The 24,407-nt window shown below is 40.7% G+C and overlaps 1 protein-coding gene across 1 annotated transcript; it reads left to right on the plus strand.

Moving 5' to 3' along the window:
• Positions 1-1,285: 1,285 nt before the first annotated feature.
• Positions 1,286-22,683, plus strand: phb (prohibitin). The gene is made up of 6 exons (XM_072561735.1): positions 1,286-1,513; positions 6,990-7,151; positions 7,328-7,470; positions 9,921-10,037; positions 14,673-14,768; positions 21,809-22,683. Exons 1-6 carry the CDS (start codon positions 1,426-1,428, stop codon positions 22,022-22,024), a joined length of 822 nt encoding a protein of 273 aa, XP_072417836.1. The 5' UTR covers positions 1,286-1,425; the 3' UTR covers positions 22,025-22,683.
• Positions 22,684-24,407: the final 1,724 nt, after the last annotated feature.

The following is a 24,407-nucleotide window of genomic DNA, read 5'->3' on the forward strand; positions in this document are numbered from 1 at the left end:
TCACAATACATGTGACAATGAAGAACTATTTGTTTTAAAATAAGTTCCAATTCCTTTCATTGACCTCATAACAAAGTACAATCCAGTTATCATCGATATTTCAAGTCACAAAAAAAGTATTAAATATAAACCCTTTATAACAACATCTACAAGTACTTAGAAATATGATGAGCAATTCTAGCTCCACCACCCTGAAACATTCCTGTTCATTTTAAGCATAATTCTAAGATTCTGGTCTGACATAATCCTGTCCCAAACTCTGACCTTATTGAATGTTCCAATGAAGGTCAAAGTTCAAAACAGCATCTCTATAACGGTCTTCATTATCAAATTCGAGTCCATAATTTCAGACAACAGCTGAATTTCTTTCAATTTCTTCAGTCAGGTATTTCACTAGCTATGTTGCTATTTATATATCTTTTCTGTGTTTTTTTTTGTTTCTTCACTTTTTCTATTCCCATCTCTCTCTCCTGAATGCACTATCCATGACGTGGAGGAGCTGATGTTGGACTGGAGTGGACAAAGGTAAAAAAAAATCACACAACAGCAGGTTATAGTCCAAAAAAACCTGTTGAACTACAACCTGGTGCTGAACGATTTTTAACTTTGTGTCAGCAGTATCATGCTTTACATTCTATTGAACTATTGTATTTTTCTCTCCTCACCCATCCTTTGCTTAATAACTATGGAGTTCTGACAAAAGGTCAATCTTTATGGTTTTATAATCCACCTGCAATTCTGTCTCCATACATGATTTGGAGATGCCGGTGGTGGACTGGGGTGTATAAAGTTAAAAATCACACAGCACCAGGTTATAGTCCAACAGGTTTAATTGGAAACACACTAGCTTTCGGAGCGACACAATCACCTGATGAAGCAGCGTCGCTCCTGGTGTTGTGTGATTTTTAACTCCGTCTCTATACTTATTACCAAACTTGCACTTTCTGTTTTTACACCAATGTGAAATGTGTGTGTCCCTTTCTACCAGGACTGCTCCCAGTTTCCATCATTTTTCAACAATGCGTACAAGCTACAATTAATGAAAATATTTCATTACAATAAAAGGTCAATGTAACCATTTAAATGATACATTTCGAAACTCAACTCCATTGCATTGAGGATGAGGTCCACGTGGATCAGCCGGAGCGCGAGGCACACTGGGAGTTGTAGTGTCCCGCTCCATTTCAGACCAACCGCTTCCGGGATAGAGGACTACATCACCCATAATGCATCATCACGCATTCACCAGCCAATGGAGTGCGGTTTTACTGTGGGAGTGAACGGGGCACTGAACATGCGTAGCTGCCCCGTGGAGGTGACCGTGCGGCCTGGCTGACGGGCGTTTGGTTGATTCTGTCCTTCAGGCCCGGCGATCGGTGCACCCCCTCCGCGGCCCTCGGCCCTTCACCTTTCCCCACGTCGGAAATGGCCACGAAAGTGTTGGAAACCATTGGCAAGTTTGGCCTCGGCCTGGCCGTTGTTGGAGGAGTCGTCAACTCGGCGCTTTATAACGGTGAGCCTCCCCTCCCCCACTCCCCTCTCCACATCCCCCCGCCCCCACCCCCCATAACACCCCACACCACACCCACACACCCCATACCCCACCCCCCGACACACACCCCATAACCCCCCCCATACACCCCACCCCACACACCCCATACTTCTGCCTGATGGACCAGTTGTAGGAGAGCATGACCAGTTTTGGAGGGATCTTTGATGATGGTGATGGCAGCCTTTCTGTGGCAATGAGAATGTAAATGGAGTCCATGGATGGAAGGTTGGCTGTGCTCACATTCTACTTTAGTTTCTTACAGCCCTAGTCAAAATAGTTGCCATACCAGGCCATCATACACCTGGAGTACATGCTTTCTGTAATGCATCTGTAGAAGTTGGTGAGGGACTTTATGGACATGCTGAATTTCCTAAGCTGCCTGAGGAAGAGGAGGTGTTGTTATGTCTCCTTGGCCTTTGGGCTTCTGATAGGATGAAAGGAAAGAGCAGTTTAGAACTTGCCATCTTTGCATTGAAAACATCTGGGCCTGATGATAAACCTTTTGGCTGGGACTGGAAGTTGTATTACAAACCAGACAAACACTCAAGCAATTATAAAAGATAAATTGTGGAAGAAGTAAAGGTAAAACCTTTTTGATAGTTATACCATCACAACGGCCTGTTACATACAGTAACTAAACCAAATGTGCTCTTTTCCAGGCCAAATTGACTGAATGTGAATAATGCAGTTTATCACCACTGTTTATGATGGCATCAAAGTCTAGTGGCACACTTTTTCCCTCTCTGCAATGCTACCTCACCAACTGAGTAGTTCCAACATATTACATTTCTATTTCGAATTTCCAGCATCTGTGGTATCTTTGCTACTTTACTGTGATGCACAATCTGATGCTGCAAGAACCACCTAGAGAAAAGGAGTAAAGAAAAAAGAATATGTGTAGAGAACAGAAGGCATTTCTCACTGCATTTTTGTGGGATGTATTCTTTCTCTATCTCTGTCCTAAAACTGAGATTTAATATCCTCCCATTTCATTTTAAATGAACTGCTTTCAAGTGCATCTATGATCTGACCTACACCTCTTTTCTTATCAATTTTCTCAAAATGCAACCCAAAACTAAAATCTCTCATTCTTCATAGAGGGAGTCGGTTAGCTCGGTTGGCTGTTCAGATGGCGAGTGATGTAAAGACCAAAAGTTCCAATCCTGTACCAGCTAAGGTCACCATGAGGTTCCTACCTTCTCAACCTTATTCCTCACCTTAGGTGTGGTGACTGTCAGGTTAAACATGCCACTAGTCGCTTGTCTCTATTGAATGAGCAGTCCCAAGGGTCTCTGGGACAATGGCTACTTGACCTATAACATTCATCATCCTTCTAAAAATTTAAAATGCAGCTGCACTTCTGACAGCAATGGAAAATGCTTTTTCAACCCATTTTCAGAAGTGAATAAACAATGAATCATTGAAATACCCATCTCCAGATATTAAGATGAGATTGTCTATCTGAAGGTCTCCATGAACAATGTTGTACTTCAATCTTTTTCCATGAGAATGATAAATAAAGTTTTTAATTGGGTTTACAAATCTGCTACCTCCTGTCAAGGACCTTAAAACTGTACTCTCTGGTTATTGGTCCTCCTGAAACCAGACTAATTTCTTTTTTTAATCGAAAAATGTTCTTGTTTTCGAGTGGCTCCATTAAATATACACTGAACTTCCTCTGCTTTCAGGAGGACAGCCCCAGCTTTTCTTAGTTTTCTACTAAACTGAAGTTCTACATTCCTGGTAGTTACAATGTGAAACTATAGCAGGACATATGCTGAGATGCAATTTGTTTTAATGTATTTGTAGTACAGAATTAAGTAAAGGCATGCTTTAGTGCATTATTATATCAAGTAAGATCAAGGTTCAAATCCTGAATAGTCACCACCATAGCACCAAACCTCAGCAAGAATCTAACCTTCCAATGAGTAAAAAGGAAATTTAACAAATAATGTTAAATGTAGACTTGTAATACATTTGTACTGCTGCGTGTGCGCACGCACTCCCTTTTAAGCATGGTTTCACGCTGTAAGATCTTTGATTGCTGGTCAACTCCAGCTTACTTTGGAAAATATGAGAAGATTGTTATGTCCATTGAACAGCTGTTTTTCTTTCCCCTTTAAGCATACAAGCTTCAGATTAACTCTTGCTGGACCATCTCTAGTGAATTGCATATGTGTGGATAAATTTAAGGTTATTTGTATTATTGTGGCTTTAATTCCCAGGAAAGGCTATAAAATACATGGCACCTACCTGCTTGAATTTCACTTCCAGTCTTTCAGGCAGATTTAGCAAGAATGACTAAAGCTGTGTCTCAGAATTGTCTTGCATTAATTTACTCTTTGGTCTTCTGTATTGTGTTCTCATTGCTAAAGTTGCTGCATGGTAGTCCCCTTTTTCAGCCTTTGTTGCATAATCTGCTATTGATTCAGACATTAAAGCTGAAAAGGTCATTTCTTTCCTAATGTAAACTTAAAGTTTAGTTAATGACAAACTCTTAAACTGTAGCTAAACTAGCTGATTGTATAATTATTTTTTAAAGTACCAGTCCCATTTATAGGGTTATTGGTGTGCATTGGGGGGGTAGATATAGGACTGATGTTAGGGGTAGGTTCTTCACTCAGCGAGTCGTAAGTTCATGGAATGCCCTGCCAGTAGCAGTGGTGGACTCTCCCTCTTTATGGGTATTTAAGCGGGCATTGGATAGGTATATGGAGGATAGTGAGTTAGTGTAGGTTAGGTGGGCTTTGATCGGCGCAACATCGAGGGCCGAAGGGCCTGTACTGCGCTGTATTCTTCTATGTTCTATGTTCTATGTTCTAATTTGTTTCCCTTCACCCTACCATGAGGTCTTACTCCTTAATGCAGTTGTAATGAGGTAACTGAGGCCAAGTGACACCCTCATATGGTGCTTGTGGCATAGTGGTCTTGTTAGAGCGTTAGATCCAGGCGATTGAGAAGTTCGAAGGTTCTGTTTGCTTTTCAGTATAACTATTATTTTAATCCTATTAAGTTTTTTTTAGAACACTGCCTTTAACCCCCCTCCTGCAAGCAGCTCTAAGGTTTCTGCAAACAGTTTGCTGCTGCTGTTCTCCTGGTGTGGGTATGTATTGAACCATAGGATCTGAAAGGAAGGGAATCCCACCAGCTTTGTTTTCTACCTGGTAGGCTGCATAATGGAGGCAAGCCCTCAGTTCAGTATGTGCTCCATTGGCTAATGCTCTGTGCTGGGAGAAAACGTTAAACAGGCTGGCCTCCTTTAAAATTGGGCCCCGTCCCACTAAAATCCTTTCTCATACAGTAATGCCTTTACTGTAGTGTTATATGGAGTGTCACTCCATACTGCCCTGATGATAGGGAGAGGAGTATTTGTCTGGTACTTTCACAAGGTGAACCCCAATCTGATGAAGCGGTCACATAGGTTCAATTAAATCTGCATGTCGTTTGCAGGCTTTTATAATGAATAACTGACATGATGGTGAGCATTTTAATTTGCATTCATATTAACTGTACATAAATACAGTGGTTACGAGAGCAGGTCAGAGGTTGAGTATTCTAACTCTTCAAAATCTCTGCACCATTTGTAAGGCCTGTATTGCGTATATAATGGGAAGCTATCCACTTGCTTGGATGAGTGCAACTGCCAAAAGCATTTGAGCTCAAGACCATCTAGGCCAAGCAGCCCACTTGCTTAGCATCGTAAGTACTTGTTCCCACCACCACTAACTTTATGATGTATTTGTAAGGTACGTTACAGAAATTTTTGAAGGTTGCTTTGAGAGCACTTTTCCAAGCTTGCAACCCCTGCTACCTCGAAGGATTAGGGTGCAGTCTCATTTTGCACACCACGTCCTCCAATATCATATCCAATTTTCTTTGCGTCCTGTCTTGGAATCATAATGGCTGTTCCTTCAATGTTATCGGGTTTAAATTCTTGAATACATAAGTAAGTGTAGATACACCACACAGCAGTTCAAAGTTGTTCATCTTTCTTAAAGGTATTGGGGGATGGTGTTGAGATAGTGTTCAAATAACGAATGAAATTGGTGAGAGGCAAAAATAGCCTTTATTCCGCAAGAAGCACAAGTTCAAGGTGGCAATAGAATCCCGAAATACAGTTTTTACAATAGCCTACTTATACACGGTTCTTACATATATTAAAATTCCATTACTCTGATGTTACATTGTTTTATCTATAGTACACAAAGGTTTGAGGGGCTTCTTGCCTGGGCGACAGGAGGTGTGTCAAAACATGTGCTAAGTACTGGCTGCTATTCCTGATAGGATTAAGAGTCTGTCCGGTCTGCTTACATAATTTAAGAGCTGTTAGTCCTTTTGTCTTTTAAGTTATGATTTGAGGGTGCCAGTATTGGACTGGGGTGCACAAAGTTAAAAATCACACAACACCAGGTTATAGTGCAACAGGTTTATTTGGAAGCACTAGCTTTCTTCCAAGAAGTTAAGTTCTTTTAAGTTAGTAAATGTTAGTAAAAAATGCTAGGCCTAGAAGCTGTAAATAAGTAGAAATTGTACCTGCACTTAATAAAAGAATAAAGGATGTTAAACTGATTACTGCAGCTGGGTTGTGAGATTTGTTTGTTATTTGCGGGTGTGAGTTTCTTTCTTTAATGCATTTTCACTTAAGTGCTGTTTTGACAGATTCTTAAAGGGATAACGGCCCAGTTAAAAGGTATTTAACAAGTACATACTAACTGGGGAACTGTTTGGTGTTCTGTGATCAGCATAAATGTGTGTCTAATCAGAAACAAACCCTGAGACAGGGGGAGGGAGCAAGGCAGGCAGAGCGAGGAAAAAGGAAATTTCAGAAAACTCAGAGCCCCAGAGGAGAGGCATTGAATCAATTATCCGAACAAAATACGGCCCATCCATCTCATTCGGATTATCGAGATCCTACTGTAATGGGTTTGAAAGGGTTGTTTTAAATTTGATCCATCTTAGGATAGTAAAATACACTACAGAACTACTGAAACCATGTTACAGTAAATAACAGGTTAGTAAAGGGTTATGAATGAGGAAACAGGAACCCAGTATTAATGAATATAATGAGCTAGTGAGTGAGTTAATAAGGATGACCTATAAACACAATATCGCACAGATGGCTATTAGATGCAGACATTACACGAAATGCTCCTGGCCCATGAATACAGTGAGGCAAACATTGGCCTCTTTATAGGAGCAGTAGAAAAATGGGGCAATTAGTGGAAAGTGATGAGGTACAGAATTGTCTTTGGCTGATATTATAAATTTCCTTTCAAGGTAATTGCTGGTGGTCACTTGTTTTCCATTGGTTTGTGAATAAACCTGCCTTTTAATAAGCATTTAATTGCCTAATGATTAACTGCTGCTAAATGACTCCACAGATTAATCATCAATATATATAATGCTGGTACAGTAACACCCAATTTTATTTCGCTAGTTGATGCTGGACACAGAGCAGTGATATTTGATCGATTTCGTGGTGTTCAAGATGTTGTTACTGGAGAAGGCACGCACTTTCTAATTCCATGGGTACAGAGACCAATTATCTTTGATTGCCGATCACGACCACGAAACGTTCCCGTCATCACAGGTAGCAAAGGTGAGTTCATAAAGAGAAGTGGTTTGGTGTCCATGTAATAAAGGTAAACCTGCGACACTCCACGAATAAACTTGAAATGCTGTGTGCTAAGGAAAGTTTTCTACTTTTACGTATTTTAAGAAGTATCCACGGAAACTTTGCATAAAAATCAGACGCTGAACTTCATTGTTTTACAGATTTACAGAATGTAAACATCACACTGCGTATCCTATTCAGGCCAGTGACAGACCAACTACCGAGGATTTACACCAGCATCGGTGAAGATTACGATGAGAGAGTACTGCCATCCATCACAACAGAAATTCTGAAGTCTGTCGTTGTAAGTGTCTCACAGTTATGTAGGAGCGGATTCTGGATGAATACTAGAAGTAAAAATACTTTTACTCTTAGTACATTGACCAGCACTTGTCTGGACTCATCTACATGTGCATATTTTCCAGCACCAGTCAATGCATATTGCCTGCCTTGCAACCATTTTTCTGCTATTTACTCCACTATTTACTTGCAATTTAGTGAGGATTAAATTTGGAAGAAAGTTTTGTAGAGAAGAATGTGGCCAGTTGTTAATATTTGTGTGTAACATTCTAAATCACTACGATTTTTGTGAAGATTTGTAGCTCAAGTTGTGGTTTAGGTTGTAATTTTGCTCGCTGAGCTGGAAGATTTGTTTTCAGACGTTTCGTCACCATGCTAGTAACATCATCAGTGAGCCTCCATTGAAACGCTGGTGTTCTGTCTGCTTGCTACTTGTGTCGTGGACTATGTGGCATGTGATCACACTTCTGGTTCTTTTTCTGAGATTTTAGTAAATGGGGTCCAAATTGAAGCGTTTGTTGACAGAGTTCCAGTTTGAATGCCAGGCCTCTAGGAATTTCTGTGCGTGCCTTTGTTCTAGCCTGTCCCAAGATAGATGTATTGTCCGAGTCGAACTGGTGTCCCTCGTTGCCTGTGAGTAAGAATACTAGGGAGAGTTGGTCATGCCTTTTGGTGGCTAGCTGGTGATTATGTATCCTGGTGGCTAGATTCCTGCCTGCCTGTCCGATGTAGTGTTTGTTGCAGTCTTTATATATTGTATATTGTATTTTGGTATATGAAGTTCGTTCCGCTGGTTGGCTCAGGGTCCTGTAGATTCAAGAGCTGTTTCAGTGTGTTGGTAGGTTTGTGGGCTACCATGATGCCAAGGGGCCAGAGTATCTGGTCATCATCTCTGGGGTGTCTTTAATGTATGGTAATGTGGCTAGAGTCTGTAGGCGGGTTGTGTCCTCTTGTTTAGGTTTGTTGTCGAATCGGCAGACTGTGCTTATCAGGTATGCATTGTTCTTGAAAATGTTGTAAAGGACCCGACCAACAACCAGCAGAATGAATGTCATGTACAAAATACCCTGCAAGTACTGTAACAAACACTACGTCGGACAGACAGGTAGGAAACTAACCACCAGGGTACATGATCACCAACTAGCCACCAAAAGACGTGACCAATTATCACTAGCATCCGTGCAGACAACGAGGGACACCAGTTCAACTGGGACAATACATCTATCCTGGGACAAGCTAAACAAAGACACGCACGGGAATTCCTAGAGATTTGGCATTCAGACCGGAACTCCATCAACAAACACGTCGATTTGGACCCCATTGACCAATCTCTGAGAAAAGGGACCGTAAATTAGATCACTCCCCACAACAGACCACGACACACAAAGAGGAAGCGGGACAGAATGCCAGCGCTTCACCGGAGGGTGACTGATATTGTTACCGAGCATGGTGATGATACGTTGGAGAGCAAATCTTCCAGCTCAGCAAGCAAACTTACAACCTGAGTTCTAATCTACTTTACAGGCAGGTTTATGCCCAAAATAGAATTGTCATTAAAAAAATTGCTTATATGTAATGCATTTGTACTTTTATGACTTGGGTTCTGTTTCTTCAAGTAGATAAGGAGGGTTGTGAATTTTCTGTCTCATTGATTTGAATATTAACAAATCAGAATAAATCAGGCATGGATTCATAGCCAATAACTGTGCAAGTGTGGATTATTATTTTCTTTGGTAATGCTGTCACCTCGAATGTTAACATTTAGCCTGGGTTTCCTTAATTTAAATTTTTAAAATTAAGCTTTTTAAATAGCAAGGGACAGAGATCCTCTCAATGCAGTAAATAGTTCACACAAAGGAATGTCACCGCCACCTGCAAGTTTCCCTTCCAAGCCACACTCCATGCTGACTTGGAAATATCTTTGTTCTGTCAGTGTTGCTGGGTCATAACCGTGAAATTTCCTGATAGCATTGTGGGTGCACCTACACCAAATTGGCTGCAGTTAAAGGAAACAACTCACCATTACTTTGTCAACAGTAACGGGGGATAGGCAATAATTGCAGTCCGAGCAAGCAAAGGCCATATTCACTGAATTAAAAGAAATCTCTGAGCCTGATGTTTTGCAGACAAGTTATATAATATTGCAGTGGAGTAGATATTTGTATACAGACAGCTTAAAGTGTCGGAGTAATCCTTCACCATTTAAACAAAGTTTGTGTCTGTGTCTTGAATGTGACTACGCCCATTCACTTTAAATTGTCATATTTCAAAATGGAATTATAATATAATTTTTTGCCACATTTCTGCCCGGATTTGACTTAAACTTGCATCCAATGAAATCATTTCACACTGTTATAAACACTTGTGTTAATTTGAAGTGTAAATTATGCTGATTTCGTCTGATTCTTTTCGTGAAGGAGTTGACTTGTTAATTAAGAATTGGATGTTTTCTAGGCCCGATTTGATGCTGGTGAACTCATCACACAGAGAGAACTTGTGTCCAGACAGGTTAGCGAGGATCTGACTGAGAGAGCTTCCACTTTTGGACTCATCCTGGATGATGTGTCTCTGGTATTGATATTCAAATTTCTACCTTCTTTCTTTGCTGCCTTTTGTTTGTAGTAAACTGCTTTATTCTTGTAATTCAACATTAAAAAAAAGTATGTTTTCTTTAGGGGGAAGTTTTGTGTAACTCTTGACAATATAAAACAAAAATTCCCTTTTTAAATGACCCCATAATTATTGTTGAAGACAAATACTGCAGTACATTATATACAGCAAACACCAATCAACAGCCAATTAATTAAGTGACTGGATGATCAGGTTTTGTTGACATTAGCTGACTTGAAAAATGTTGGAAGAACTCCTTGTTTGATGCCAATAGACCTTTAACTTCTAACTGAACAGACAAACAGCAGCTTTCATTTAATGTCTGATCTGAAAGATGTCGGAATCCAAAGCTGCTGCAGTAAAGTGTCTACGATAGAAGTCTGCAGTGCTGAAGGGGGTCATTCATCCTATTATGGCTTGTTGCTATGTTAAAGCAGTCCCAAGCATGCCCAGCTCACATTTCTGTCTTCATCTATTCATAATATTTATCCAGATTTCCTTAAGATCATTAAAAATGTTTGTCTTTTCCCTCATAGCAAATCTCTAATGGGATGTATTCCATACTCCCACAGCCTTTACAAAAGACATTTTTGGTGGTCTCTTTCTGAGAATTTACAATAGTTAATAACAGAGTAATCTCATTGTTCCTGAATCCCGATCAGCAGAACAGATTGTCCTGCTCACTTCCAATCCTATTGTCCTTGTCTGGATTCTAGTGGCCATAGAGTCGCAGACATGAATCACGTAGAAACAGACCCTTCGGTCCAACTTGTCCATGCCGACCAGATATCCCAGTACAGACCATGTCCCTCTAAACCTTTTCCTATTCATACACCCATCCAAATGCTTTTTAAATGTTGCACTTGTATCAGCCTCCAACACTTCCTCTGGCAGCTCATTCCATACACGTACCACTGTCTACGTGAAAATGTTGCCCCTTGGGTCTTTTTTTTATATCTTTCCCCTCTTACCCTAAACCTATGCTCCCTAGTTCTGGATTCCCCCACGCCAGGGAAGAGACTCTGTCTATTTATCCATGCCCCTCGTGATTTTCTAAACCGCTATAAGGTCACCCGTCAGCCTCTGACGCGCCAGAGAAAACAGCCCCAGCCTATTCAACCTCTCCCAATAGCTCAAATCCTCCAACCCTGGCAACATCCTTGTAAATCATTCTGAAACCTTTCAAGTTTCACAACATCTTTCCGATAGGAAGGAGACCAGAATTGCATGCGATATTCCAACAGTGGCCTAACCAATGTCCTGTACATCTGCAACATGACCTCCTAACTCCTCTACTCGATACTCTGACCAATAAAGGAAAGCATACCAAATGCCTCCTTCTATCCTATCTACCTGTGACTCCACTTTCAAGGGTATGAACCTGCACTCCAAGGTCTCTTTGTTCAGCAACACTCCCTAGGACCTTACTATTAAGTGTATAAGTCCTGCTAAGATTGCTTACCCAAAATGCAGCACCTCTCATTTATCTAAATTGAACTCCACCTGCCACTTCTCAGCCCATTGGCCCATCTGATCAAGATCCTGTTGTAATCTGAGGTAACCTTCTTCGCTGTCCGCTACATCTCCAATTTTGGTGTCATCACAAACTTACTAACTATAGCTCTTATGCTCACATCCAAATCATTTATAAAAGTGGTGAAAAGTAGAAGACCCAGCACTAATCCTTGTGGCACTCCAGGATTACTGGTTACAGGCCTCCAGCCTGAAAAACAACTCTCCACCACTACCCTCTGTCTTCTACCTTTGAGCCAGTTCTGTATCCAAATGCCAGTTCCCCTTGTATTCCATGAGATCTAACCTTGCTAACCAGTCTCCGTTGGGGAACCTTGTCAAACGCCTTACTGAAGTCCATATAGATTACATCCATCACTCTGCCCTCATCAATCCTCTTTGTTACTTCTTCAAAAACGCTCAATCAAGTTTGTGAGACATGATTTCCCACATGCAAAGCCATGTTGACTATCCCTAATCAGTCCTTGTCTTTCCAAATACATGTACATCCTGTCCCTCAGGATTCCCTCCAACAACTTGCCCACCACCAACATCAGGCTCACTGGTCTATAGTTCCCTGGCTTGTCCTTACTACCCTTCTTAACGAGTGGCACCACTTTAGCCAACCTCCAGTCTTCCGGCACCTCACCTGTGACTATCGGTGATACAAATGTCTCAGCAAGGGAGCCAGCAATCACTTCTCTAGCTTCCACAGAGGTCTAGGGTACATCTGATCAGGTCCTGGGGATTTATCCACTTTTATGTGTTTCGAGGCATCCGGCACCACCTCTTCTGTAATATGGACATTTTTCAAGATGTCACCATCTATTTCCCTACATTCTACATCTTCCATGTCCTTTTCCACAGTAAATACTGATGCAAATACTTGTTTAGTATCTTCCCCATCTCCTGCGGCTTCACACAAAGGCCGCCTTGCTAATATTTGAGGGGCCTTACTCTCTCCCTAGTTACTCTTTTATCTTTAATATATTTGTAAAAACCCTTTAGATTCTCCTTAACTCTATTTGCCAAAGCTACCTCATGTCCCATTTTTGCCCTCCTGATTTTCCTCTTAAGTATTGCCTACTGCCTTTATGTTCTTCTTGGGATTCACTCGATCTATCCTGTCTATACCTGACATATGCTTCCTTCTTTTTCTTAACCATAACCTCAATTTCTTTAGTCATCCAGCATTCCCTTTACCTCCCAGTCTTTCCTTTCATCCTAACAGGAACATACTGTCTCTGGACTCTTGCTCCTCATTTCTGAAGGCTGCCCATTTTCCAGCCGTCCCTGTGAGCATTTGCGTCTAATCAGCTTTTGAAAGTTCTTGCCTAATACCATCAAAATTGTCTTTTCTCACTATTTTAAAACTAATAGAATTATGGCCGCTAGCCCCAAAGTGCTCCCTCACTGATACCTCAGTCACCTGCCCTGCCTTGCTTCCCAAAAATAGTTTAGGTTTTTCACCTTCTCTAGTAGGTACATCCACATACTGAATCAAAAAAATTTCTTGTACACACTTAACAAATTCCTCTCCATCTAAACCCTTAACATTGTGGCAGTCCCAGACTATGTTTAGAAAGTTAAAATCTCAATGAACAATAGAGGTATCGTTTTTAGAATGTTAGAGTTTTCTGTCTTGATTTCAAGTTTATTTTATTTTAATTGTTATTTCAGTTGTCATGTGGAATTTAACCATTCAAAATAGAGATTGTACTGTTTCTAACTTTTATAGGTATAACGTTTTAATTTTTAAATAAGAATTGTGCTGAAAGAGGCCCAATGGAACCTGACTCCAGGTTTGAATTTGATTTCTATGGGAGTCAATAATTAGTTCTGATTTTTCAGAGCCTCTGATGTTTACATTAGATTCCTTAGATTCCCTACAGTGTGGAAACAGGCCCTTCGACCCAACCAGTTCACACCGCCCCTCTGAAGAGTAACCCACCTAGACCCATTTCCCTCTGACTAATGCACCTAACTTTATGGGCAATTTAGCATGGCCAATTCACCTGACCTGCACATCTTTGGATTGTGGGAGGAGACCCACGCAGACACAGGGAGAATGTGCAAACTCTATACAGACAGTTGCCCTCTGCTGGAATTGAACCTGGGACCCTGGTGTTGTGAGGCAGCAGTGCTAACCACTGAGCCACCGTGCCGCCCCAAAGTGGTTACGTTGTTTCTCAGTAAACTGAAATACACAGAATAACACTTTTATCTGGTCCCTGCTAATACAGGCTCAGTCTCATCAAGCACAGAACAATCAATCAGCCAGTGGGATTGTAAGAGGTTTTCACTGTGGTCCTTTCCCATATCATCATGATTGGCAACTCCAATTTAAAAACACTCAGCAATAATTTAATTTTGAAAAATTAACAGCATTTGAAAAGAATGTTGGGCAGCTTGTGCACACTCAATGTTGGAATATGGATGGTGGTACACGTTGATTACTCATGGACAGTAATTCTCCTAAAATTAGTGGGATATAGTGTAAATAATACAACAGACTTGTGTCTGGAAGAACTGGTGCGAGTTACATCTGGAAGTTTGAATTGCTGTGTATATTTTGATTTAACTGTCGTAGTGTATGTCTTATTAAGGGAGAGATTTGTCAGGGGCATTCTTGGACAGCATGTACTATGTGCATTTACTACCTTGAGAATCTGATTATCAATAAGTTGGAAAATAATTTAGTGTTTTCCATGTTTCTCTCAAGCTTTTTAATTACAGATTCCATTGTCAAAGGGGATAAATCTGAAAGCAGGTTAGGTTCTGTCAGTGTCTTTATGCCACCCAAAACTCTTTGCTGCAGTGAATTTAACAAAACAAGCATCTTGTTACCATTTGAGACCGTGAACTTGCAAGATCTGCAAGAATTTATCGACTTCAAACTGCAGTATGGGAAATGCAGAAAACAAATCCTGCTTCCCTGTTCATTGATCAGTGACTTAAATTACAGCAGTCATGTATTTTAAACTGTAATGCCCCAGTCCTCGGTGTGTATTATTTGAGTAGCCGGATGTATTTTTGATTATTCACTTAGTATCACTCATCTTGAAATGTATCTTTTTGTTACAGACACATTTGACCTTTGGCAAAGAGTTCACGGAAGCTGTAGAGCTTAAGCAAGTTGCACAACAGGAAGCTGAGCGAGCTAGATTTGTTGTTGAAAAGGTTAGTGTAATTGCAATAGGTTATATACTTGAGTGGTTGGCACAAAAGATGACAATTTGTGACCTGTTTTTTTTTTAAATCTAGCATTTATATTGTTTAGTATTTAAGTAGGGTGCAGAGAATCACCAATGTCACTGAATTGTTACAGTGCAGAAGGTTGGCCATTTGGACTATCGTGTCTGCACTGGTGTTCTGAGCATTTTAACTTAGTGCCAATCTTCTGTCTCTTTCTGACATGTTGTTTCTAAGTAAATAACCGTTCTCTGTCCTCTTGAATGCTTTGATTGAACCTGCTACCACCATCATACTTCCAGACAGTGCATTCTGGACTGTCACCAATTTTTTCTCACCTCATATTTGCAAAATATTTAAAACTGTCCCTCTAGTTCTTGATCCTTTAATGTGTGGAATAGGTTCTCCCTATCTACTCTCTCCGGGCTCCTCACAATGATGTAACCTATCAAATCTCCTAGCTTTCTGTCCAAAGAAAATAGTCCGAGCTTTCTTCATGAAATCCCTGGAACTCATAAACATCTTCACCCCATTGCATGCACATTCTTCCTATAATGTGGTGCCTAGAACTGAATACCGAGCTGAAGTCTAATCTGTATCTGAGACAAATTCTTCACACCTCCCTGCTCTTGTATTTTCTTGTTAATGAAAACTAGAATATTGTATGCTTTATTTGTATTGCTACACCTTTATTGACTTCTGTATATCTTTACTTGAATATCTCTGTTTCTGCACATACTTTGGAATAGTGCCTTTTGTTTTTACAGTCTCTCCATGTTCTTTATTCCAAGTGGTAGCACCTCACACTTCTCAATTTCATCTGCAATCTGTCTACCCATTCCATCAGTTGTCAAGAGCCTTTCTAAGTTGTAGACTACCTTCCTTGTTGTTTACAATTTTCTCGGGTTGTGTAGTCTGCACATTTTGAAATTGTCTCATGCACACTAATACCTAATTGTTTATATGTATATGTCAGGAAAATGCCCCAATGCCAGTCCCTGGGGAACTCCACAATACACCAGTTTAGCAATCACGTTCCTACTTAGTGTCATTTTCACTCACATCACCTATGGCTTTCCTTATTAATCTGTGGCACTGTATTGAATAATTGTTCTACAGGTTCCACCCCCTTGGCCAAAAACGATTGTAATGTTTGCCATTCTCTAGTGCTGTGGTGCCGCAGTCATGTCCTCCAATTTGTTGGTGGATTTGTTCTACAATTAATTGATTGTGTGGACAATCACCTGACTTTATTGCCTTGCATAGAAATGAGGTGAACACCTTTAACAGGTGGTTAAGGAATGAAACTTTGCACAAAAGCTCAAGTAGCTGTCCAGTCCCTTTAGGATGAAGCAGTTGAATGTTTTCTAAGCAGCCACCTGTGCAAATGCCAGGAACATTGCTTTGAGACGTTGAGTCTCTTCCAAAAGGCATGAGTGAAAAATCTGACTTGAATATGCCGTTGTTCGTTGTGGACCCTTGGAAATGTCACATGTTAAGTCGCCTTTTATGGAAGCAACACCAGTACATGAGGTTGAAGGATAGATGAAGGAAATCCTGACAATGCACAGGAGCAGAGAGCAGTTAGGAATTGTTTAAGACTCCTCAGAGAGGAGAACGAGACAGGCACATTCCAGACTACAGCGCTCTGATTGTTGATGATACAGGTGCCTGTAGTAGAGGAAATACCATGCAATGAAGTAATGAATGCACAAGCTAGAATGAAAAATACCACAAAGATTTGTGAATGAAGATGATTTTTAACACCATGAGGATGGTGTTTGGGAATTATTTGAGTAGTTAGCCTAAGGCATTAGTTTACAACACGGGAAAAGAGGAAAGCTACATGAATTATAATAGGCAGTTTATAGAGCTTTGAAGCTAAACTGGAGTAGAGTGTGTGGTGCTGGAAAAGCACGGCAGGTCCAGCAGCATCCAAGGAGCAGGAGAATCAACGTTTCGGGCATAAGCCCTTCATCAAGATGCTGCCTGACCTGCTGTGCTTTTCCAACACTATACTCTCAACTCTGAGCGCTAGCATCTGCAGTCCCCACTTTCTCCAAGCTAATCTGGAGGTCAGATACAACACTGAGGTTGAACGTTTTTCTAGTTTGTGACAAACCAAGTGAATTGAAGACTGCTTTAAAATGTTTTTGAGGGAACTGAACAGAAATGGTTTTCATATTGTCATTGCAAAATGGAAGCATGTAATTAATCGAGCTTTTGTCCATGAATGAACCCATATTAGGTTTAAAGGATCTGGCCCTGATATGAATGCTACACAATAACCTAGATACTATTCCACAGTGTGGCACACCTTTTATAGCAAATGGTTGTTCGACAGTATGTACTCTCACTGACACTGAATGGTTAGAATTCCTGTGAGCTCAGACCGGTTTTAGGTGGTCAGTTCATCAGCAGACCTCCCAGTGAATCTTTGGAGCAACTAACCAAACTGGTGCTTGTTGTAGCCATGGTTTGTTTGGGAGGTCTTTCTTTATACCTTGTCATTATATGACAGTGTGGCAAATAATAGCTGTTAATGCTTGCCCATTTAATTGCTTTTTAATGTCGTCCCTTCTCTGTTCAAAGACATTGCTGATATATTTTTCAGGCTGTTTATTTGAAAAAGGCCGAGGCAGTTGTCTGGACTGTTTTGCCTAATACTGTTATCGATTTCCAGTGCTACAGTGCAGGAGGAGGTATTTTATAATCTCAAACAATAGGGCCACCATTCTCTCAGCTCTAGCACTATTTAAAAAATTTGTTTGCAGACTTTAGAAAATATATCTTGACCAAATGTCCCACCCTGTCTGAAAACAACAAATGCTGGAGATCACAGTGGGTCATACAGCATCCATGGAGAGTGAGCAAGCTAAAATTTTGAATCTAAGTGACTCTTCATCAGAGCTCTGATGCTGAGTTCATCTAGACTCAGCGTTAGCTTGCTCTCTCTCCATGAATGCTGTCTGATCTGCTGTGATCTCCAGCTTTGATTGTTTTCAGTACAGATTTCAGCATTTGCAGTCATTTTCACCTTCTCATCTTACCTCCTTGTCCTCATACCCACAGTGCAGTTCTTCAGTCAGGGTCTTTCTCTATCAATTCCGCCTCCTGAGGCAAACTTACCACAGAGCGTTCTTCCATGGCCTGTTCATTGTCATTATCTAAAACAAAAGAGCAATTGTATAATTCAAAGTGGTTAATATAATGCAGGAGAGGGGAAGGCAGCGGCATAACAGTAACGCCACGAGACTAATAAGTCAGAACCTCATGCAGTGGAAGTACTCTAGATTTCATCGAATTGCAGTAGCAATTTAAATGTTCACCTCATTTTTGTCCAATACTGAACAGTCACCTGATTATCCGCACAATCAATCAATTGTGGTGCCAGTGGACTGGTGTATTGAAACCTTCATAGTTTTTTATTTTGAACAGTGTGAGAAAAATAAGCCCAGAACTTACAGATCAGTCAGTTTAACGTTGGGGAAACTTGTAGAAACAATTATTCACTACAGTGCCACACAGATGTATGAGAAAAGTCTTAGGGCCAGTAGCAATGTGGTTAGCATTATAACAACTTCAATTCCATTCACTTCTCACATGCAACTTCCACCTGCAGTGTTTTGGATTTGGAATTGTTTTGAAAATTAGGTTTCTTTTACACAGGTACAAATGCCAGTGTGCACTGAAATTCTTTACAACCCAAAAGTACAATAGCAATTCAGAATTTTAAATATTTTCCCATTGTTTTCTCAACTGTATTCCACTTGGAGTGGGAGGGCAAAGATCCAGTGGACGTGGTCCACATAGGTACCAGCGCAATCGATAAAACTAGGGCAGAGGTTCAGCTAAAGGAGTTGAACAGCTCGAGGCTAAATTAAAAAGAACCAACAAGGTGGTAATCTCTGGATTACTCCCTGATCCACGAGCTAATTGGCACAGGGTCAATAAAATTAGGAAGGTAAATGGGTGGCTCAAAAGATTGGTGTGGGACAAACGGGTTTGAATTCATGGGACATTGGCGCCAGTACTGGGGAAGAAGGGACCTGTTCCGATGGGACAGTCTTCATCTGAACCGTGCTGGACCTAGAGTCCAAGTGAATCGTCTAATTAGGACTGTAGACGGGTGGAGGGGGCTCAGTTATAGGGAAATTAGAAAACCCAAATTAGAGGAGGCAGAACTCAGGAGAGGTTATTAAAATCTCTAACACAGACACAAATAGAATAGAGTGTATAACAATCAAACTTCAAGCACGCTGGACAAACAAATGACAATGAGAAGAGAGACAGTTAATATAGGACTGAAGGTGTTATATCTGAATGAACGTAGAATAAGGTAAATGAGCTTGTGGCGCAGATTGAAATTGGCAGGTGTGACACAGTGGGCATCACGGAGATGTGGCTGCAAGGGGATCAGACCTTGGTGCTGATATACATCCTAATGAAAAGATAGAGGGAGCGTATTAGTAAATGAAATTAAGTCAGTTGTAAGAAATGAAGTAGGGTCAGATGGTGTAGAATCTATGTGCAATTCAGGAACTGCAAAGGTTTAAAAAACAATCATAGTTGGAGTCAAATACAGAGGAACCTCGATTATCCGAATGAGATGAGCGAGCAGTATTTCATTCAGATAATTGATTATTCGGTTAATTGATTGAATGCCTTTCCTCTGGGGCTTGGAGTTCCTGAAATTTCCTTTTTCCTCGCTCTGCCTGCCTTGCTCCCCCTCTCTGTCTCAGGGCTTATTTCTGAGCGGGCACACTTGTGTGTAAGGGACCTGCAGCTTTGTGGAGCGCCCCACCCTGACACCCCCCCCCCCCCCCTAATTTCAGATCAATGGGATTGACACAGTGAGCACTTAGTTCGCTGCCCATTCAGAAGACTAGGCAGCAGCACACCACACACGAGCCCCCGCACAGAGAGTGGACATTGGGAGCTGGGCAATGACGCTGGTGAGATAGTAGTGGGAAACAAGGAAATGACTGAGGAGCTGAATAATGTCTTTGAAGACATGAGTAATATCCCAAAGATTCGAGAGAGTGAGGGGGCATAGCTGAGTATGGTGGCCAACTCCAAGGAGAAGGTGCCAGAAAATTGAATGATCTGAAAGTAGTTAAATTATCTGGACCAGATGGACTACACCTCAGAGTTCTAAGGGAGATAGCTGAAGGGATAGTGGAGGCGTTAGTGGTGATCTTTCAGGAATTACGAGAGTCAGAGAACGTCCCAGAAGACTGCAAAATCACTGCTTGATATCCCCGTTTAAGAAGGGAGTAAGACAATACGGAAAATTACAAAACGATTAGACTAACCACTGTGAAGAATGAGATTTCTGAATACTTGGAAGTGTATAGTAAAAAAGGGCAAAGTCAGCAAGGTTTCATCATGGAGAGTTCGTGCCTAACAAATCTGCTGGAATTTTTTGAGGAAGAAATGTGCAGGTTAGACCAAGGAGAGCCAATGGATGTTATCTACCTGGACTTCAAGAAAGCTTTTGACAAGGTGCCACACGGGAGGCTGCTGTGTAAGATAAGGGCCCATGGTGTTAGAGGTAATGTGCTAGCATGGATAGAAGCTTGGCTGTCTGGCAGAAAGTAGAGAGTGGGGATAAAAGGGTCCTTCTCAGGATGGCAGCCGTGACAAGTGGTGTTCTGCAAGGTTCCGCGTTGGGACCACAACTTTTCACTTTGTGCATTAATGACCTAGATGTAGGAACTGAGGGCATTCGAGCTAAGTTTGTAGACGATACAAAGATGGGTAGAGCAACAGGTGGCATTGTGGAGGCAGGGAGCCTGCAGAAGGATTTGGACATGTTAGGAGAGTGGACAGATGGGGTACAACATGGGAAAGTGTGAGGTCATGCACTTTGGTAGGAAGAATAGAGGTATGGACTATTTTCTAAATGGGGAGAAAATTCAGAAATTTGAAGTACAAAGACTTAGGATTCTCTCAAGGTAAACTTGCATGTTGAGTCAGTAGTTAGGAAGCCAAATGCAATGAGCGCATTTTATTTTGAGAGGACTTGAATATAAAAGCAAGGATGTACATCTGAGGCAGTATAAGGCTCTGATCAGGCCACATTTGGAGTATTGTGCGCAATTTTGGGCCCCATATCTCAGGAAGGATGTTACTGGCCCTGGAGCGGCTTCAGAGGAGGTTCATGAGAATGGTCCCAGGAATGAAAAGCTTCACATACGAGGAACATTTGAGGACTCTAGGTTTATACTTGCTGGGGTTTAGAAGGATGAGGGGCAATCTAATTGAAACGAACACAATATTGATTGGCCTGGACAGAGTAGATGTTGGGAAGATGTTTCCATTGGTAGGAGAGACTAGGACCTGAGGGCACAGCCTTAGAGTAAAGAGAAGACCCTTTAGAATGGAAATATGGAGAAACTTTCTTCAGCCAGAGAATGGTGAATTTATGGAATTCATTGCCCCAGAAGGCTGTGAAGGCCAGGTCATTGAGTATATTTAAGACTGAGATCAATAGGTTCTTGAGTATTAAGGGATCAAGGGTTACAGGGAGAAAGCAGGAGAATGGGGTTGAGAAACTTATCAGCCATGATTGAATGATGGAGCAGACTCTATAGGCTGAATGGTCTAATTTCTATTCCTCTTTCTTATGGTCTTTGTTGAAAACAGTAAGTTGTGTTGCAGACTGGTTCTGGGTGGGCTCTGCTGGCTTAATGAAAAGCAGGGAAGTGAGTTCATTCTACTTGTATTCTCTCAGTATTCACAGTTCAGAATGATTACAGGCATGCCTTCTAAAACTAAAATATTCATACATTTCATTTTAAATATACTTTATTTACCAAAACTGATGAAGAGCAATGTCTTAAATAATATCCTGAAAATTGCTGTTGCCCAACTATTGCAACTTTTTTCCAATCTGTTTGAAATTTTAAAGGCATAGTGAGACTGGCACTTAACAATTAACGATTCACTGTTTAACATCCCCAAATATGCCTGCTCATACTGTAAAATCTATTTAATTAACACAACACTTGCATCTGGTTTGCTAGGCTGAGCAACAGAAAAAGGCAGCCGTGATTTCTGCCGAAGGAGACTCCAAAGCTGCAGAGCTGATAGCTAACTCTCTCTCAAAAGTTGGCGATGGCTTGATTGAACTAAGGCGGCTTGAAGCAGCAGAAGACATTGCCTTCCAACTCTCAAGATCCCGTAATGTAACCTATTTACCGTCTGGGCAGTCAACACTACTCCAGCTACCCCCACATTAACAGAGAACTTTGTCATATTGTATTGTGTGTCCAAGATGGCTAACTTCTTTTCTATATACTTAATGTCCATTCTCTCAATATAACCTTTCATACAGAAAATTGCATTGACAGATGAGGATTAGAAAGAATGATGTTAAGAAATATCAATCAATAATTGGTTCTACATTTGATTTTCTTTCTATTGTCTTTACTGAGTGCTGCACTTGGCTTTTTGCCAGTTGTGGCTGATGTCATTTATACTGTTGTCTGTAGTAATCCTCCTGGATAACAATAGAATTTGCTAGCTAATAAGAGGCCACAAACAGCAGGAGATGACAAAATTCATTTTTAAATTACTGAAAACTTCTGCATTTCATCAGAATGTGGAGCAGATTATTACTCAAATTCTGCAATTTACAGTGTGCAGTAAAAAAGACATGCATTTTGCGACAAAAGCATAATGTAGTGCTGGAAATTTGGGATTAAAATCAGTGGAAGTGTGACTACTGTCGTGACTGCTGTTTCAATACAAAACTGAAGAATGCTTCAGAGCCTTATTATGTTTCTGTATCCATTCTGTACTTTGCATAGCCAGTGTGTAAAGGTATATTTAATGATTTGTAATGGATACACAAATTTAATTTCTTTTTAAATCAAAATAAATGCACTGATGCCACTGATTTTTTTTTTTGTGTTGTAGTCATTCATTTTGAACTGCAACTGATGTGTTTTGTTACATATGCTGACTTGCCTAGATGGCATGATGCTGTTGTACAACATGGAATGACACTGGTGAAATACGTTTAGTTCTATATTCGTTACTCCCAATGTTTCTTTTATGTTGGGTGGGTCAGTGTTCATTCTTCATGAAGAACATGAAGGAACCAGAAAACACCCACAAGGTTCTCTTGTGGAGGCCCTAGCTGTTGGTTTGAGATAGTTTCTTTAAAGACCTGAAAGACTCATCTATGCTCGCAGTTCACTGACCAAGGGGCTGGGTGGTATGGGGCTCACAAACGTTTGACCAACAGGAGCGGTTTCTCCCACTTAACAGTTTTGAACACTTTTATATAAAATTTATTTCTGCAAGAAGGCTCTTCTAACTGTTGTTTATCTCTGAACAATGTTAAAAATCACACAACACCAGGTTAGAGTCCCAACAGGTTTATTTGGAAGCACCAGCTTTCACGGCGCTGCCTCTTCATCAGGTGGTTGGGGAACAGGACTATAAGAGACAGAGTTTATTGCAAAAGGGTTACAGTATTATGGAGCTATAATGGTATATTAAACAAACTTAGATTGAGTCTTTCATCTTTTAGAATGGGATATGCTAGTTTTGGTTCTTTAATATGTAAATCCCAGAACTCATTTTGTTACATTCTCAAGATAGCTTCAGCTCCATGACACTGTAACCCTTTTACGAGAAATTGTCTTTTAGATCTATTCCACAACTGCCTGATGAAGAGGCAGTGCCTCAAAAGCCTGTGCTTCCAAATAAACCTGTCAGATTATAACCTGGTGGTGTGATTTTTAATTTTGTCCACCCCAATCCAACATTGGCACCTCCAAATCTTTATCTCTGGAGTCATTCTTATTCATCTTTTCTGCATGTTGTTTATTGCCTTCACATTCTTCCTAAAATTGGGGACAATTCTCCAGTTAAGGTAGAACCATTACTTTTCAAATAAGCAGTTAGTAAAGTATGTGGAATCCTATGCTATATAAATAGGCAATATACTGTGCCTATTTATATAGCATAAGATTCAGTGTACTTTACTAGCTGCTTATAAGTCTAATTGTTTTATGAAAACATACTCTGGTGTAAAGGCAATAAATATTTCATGTAATGTGATGGTGTTTACATTTGAGTAGTGAAAAATATTTTGCCTCCCCAATACTCTAATTGAGGGGACTGACAAAACGAGGATATGCAATATTGCAATGCTGGAAATATTCAAACTGTGATTTTAAAGGTATTTTGCATTTAAATGGAAAAAGATTGCAGAAAACTAAAGCAGAGTGGAATTGGAAGTCATTGTCAGAATCGTAAAGGTGTACTGCACGGAAACACTCTTCAGTCCAACTCATCCATATCAACTCGATTTGAACCTAGTCCCATTTGCTAGCACTTGGCGCATATCCTAAGCCCTTCCTATTCATGTACTCATCTAGATGTCTTTTAAAAGTTGTGATTGTACCAGTCTCCGCCACTACCTGTGGCAGCTCTTTGCATACACGTACCACAAAAAACACCTGCCCCTTCGGTCCCTTTTAAACCTGCCATCTCACGTTAAACCTATGCCCTCTAGTTTTGGATTCCCCCCACCCTGTGGAGCAGACCTTGTCAATTTACCCTATCCATGCCCCTCATAATTTTAAAAACCTCCAAGGTCACCCCTCAGCC

Source organism: Chiloscyllium punctatum, chromosome 42 (genome assembly GCF_047496795.1).
Source record: "Chiloscyllium punctatum isolate Juve2018m chromosome 42, sChiPun1.3, whole genome shotgun sequence".
Classification (NCBI taxonomy): Eukaryota; Metazoa; Chordata; class Chondrichthyes; order Orectolobiformes; family Hemiscylliidae; genus Chiloscyllium; species Chiloscyllium punctatum.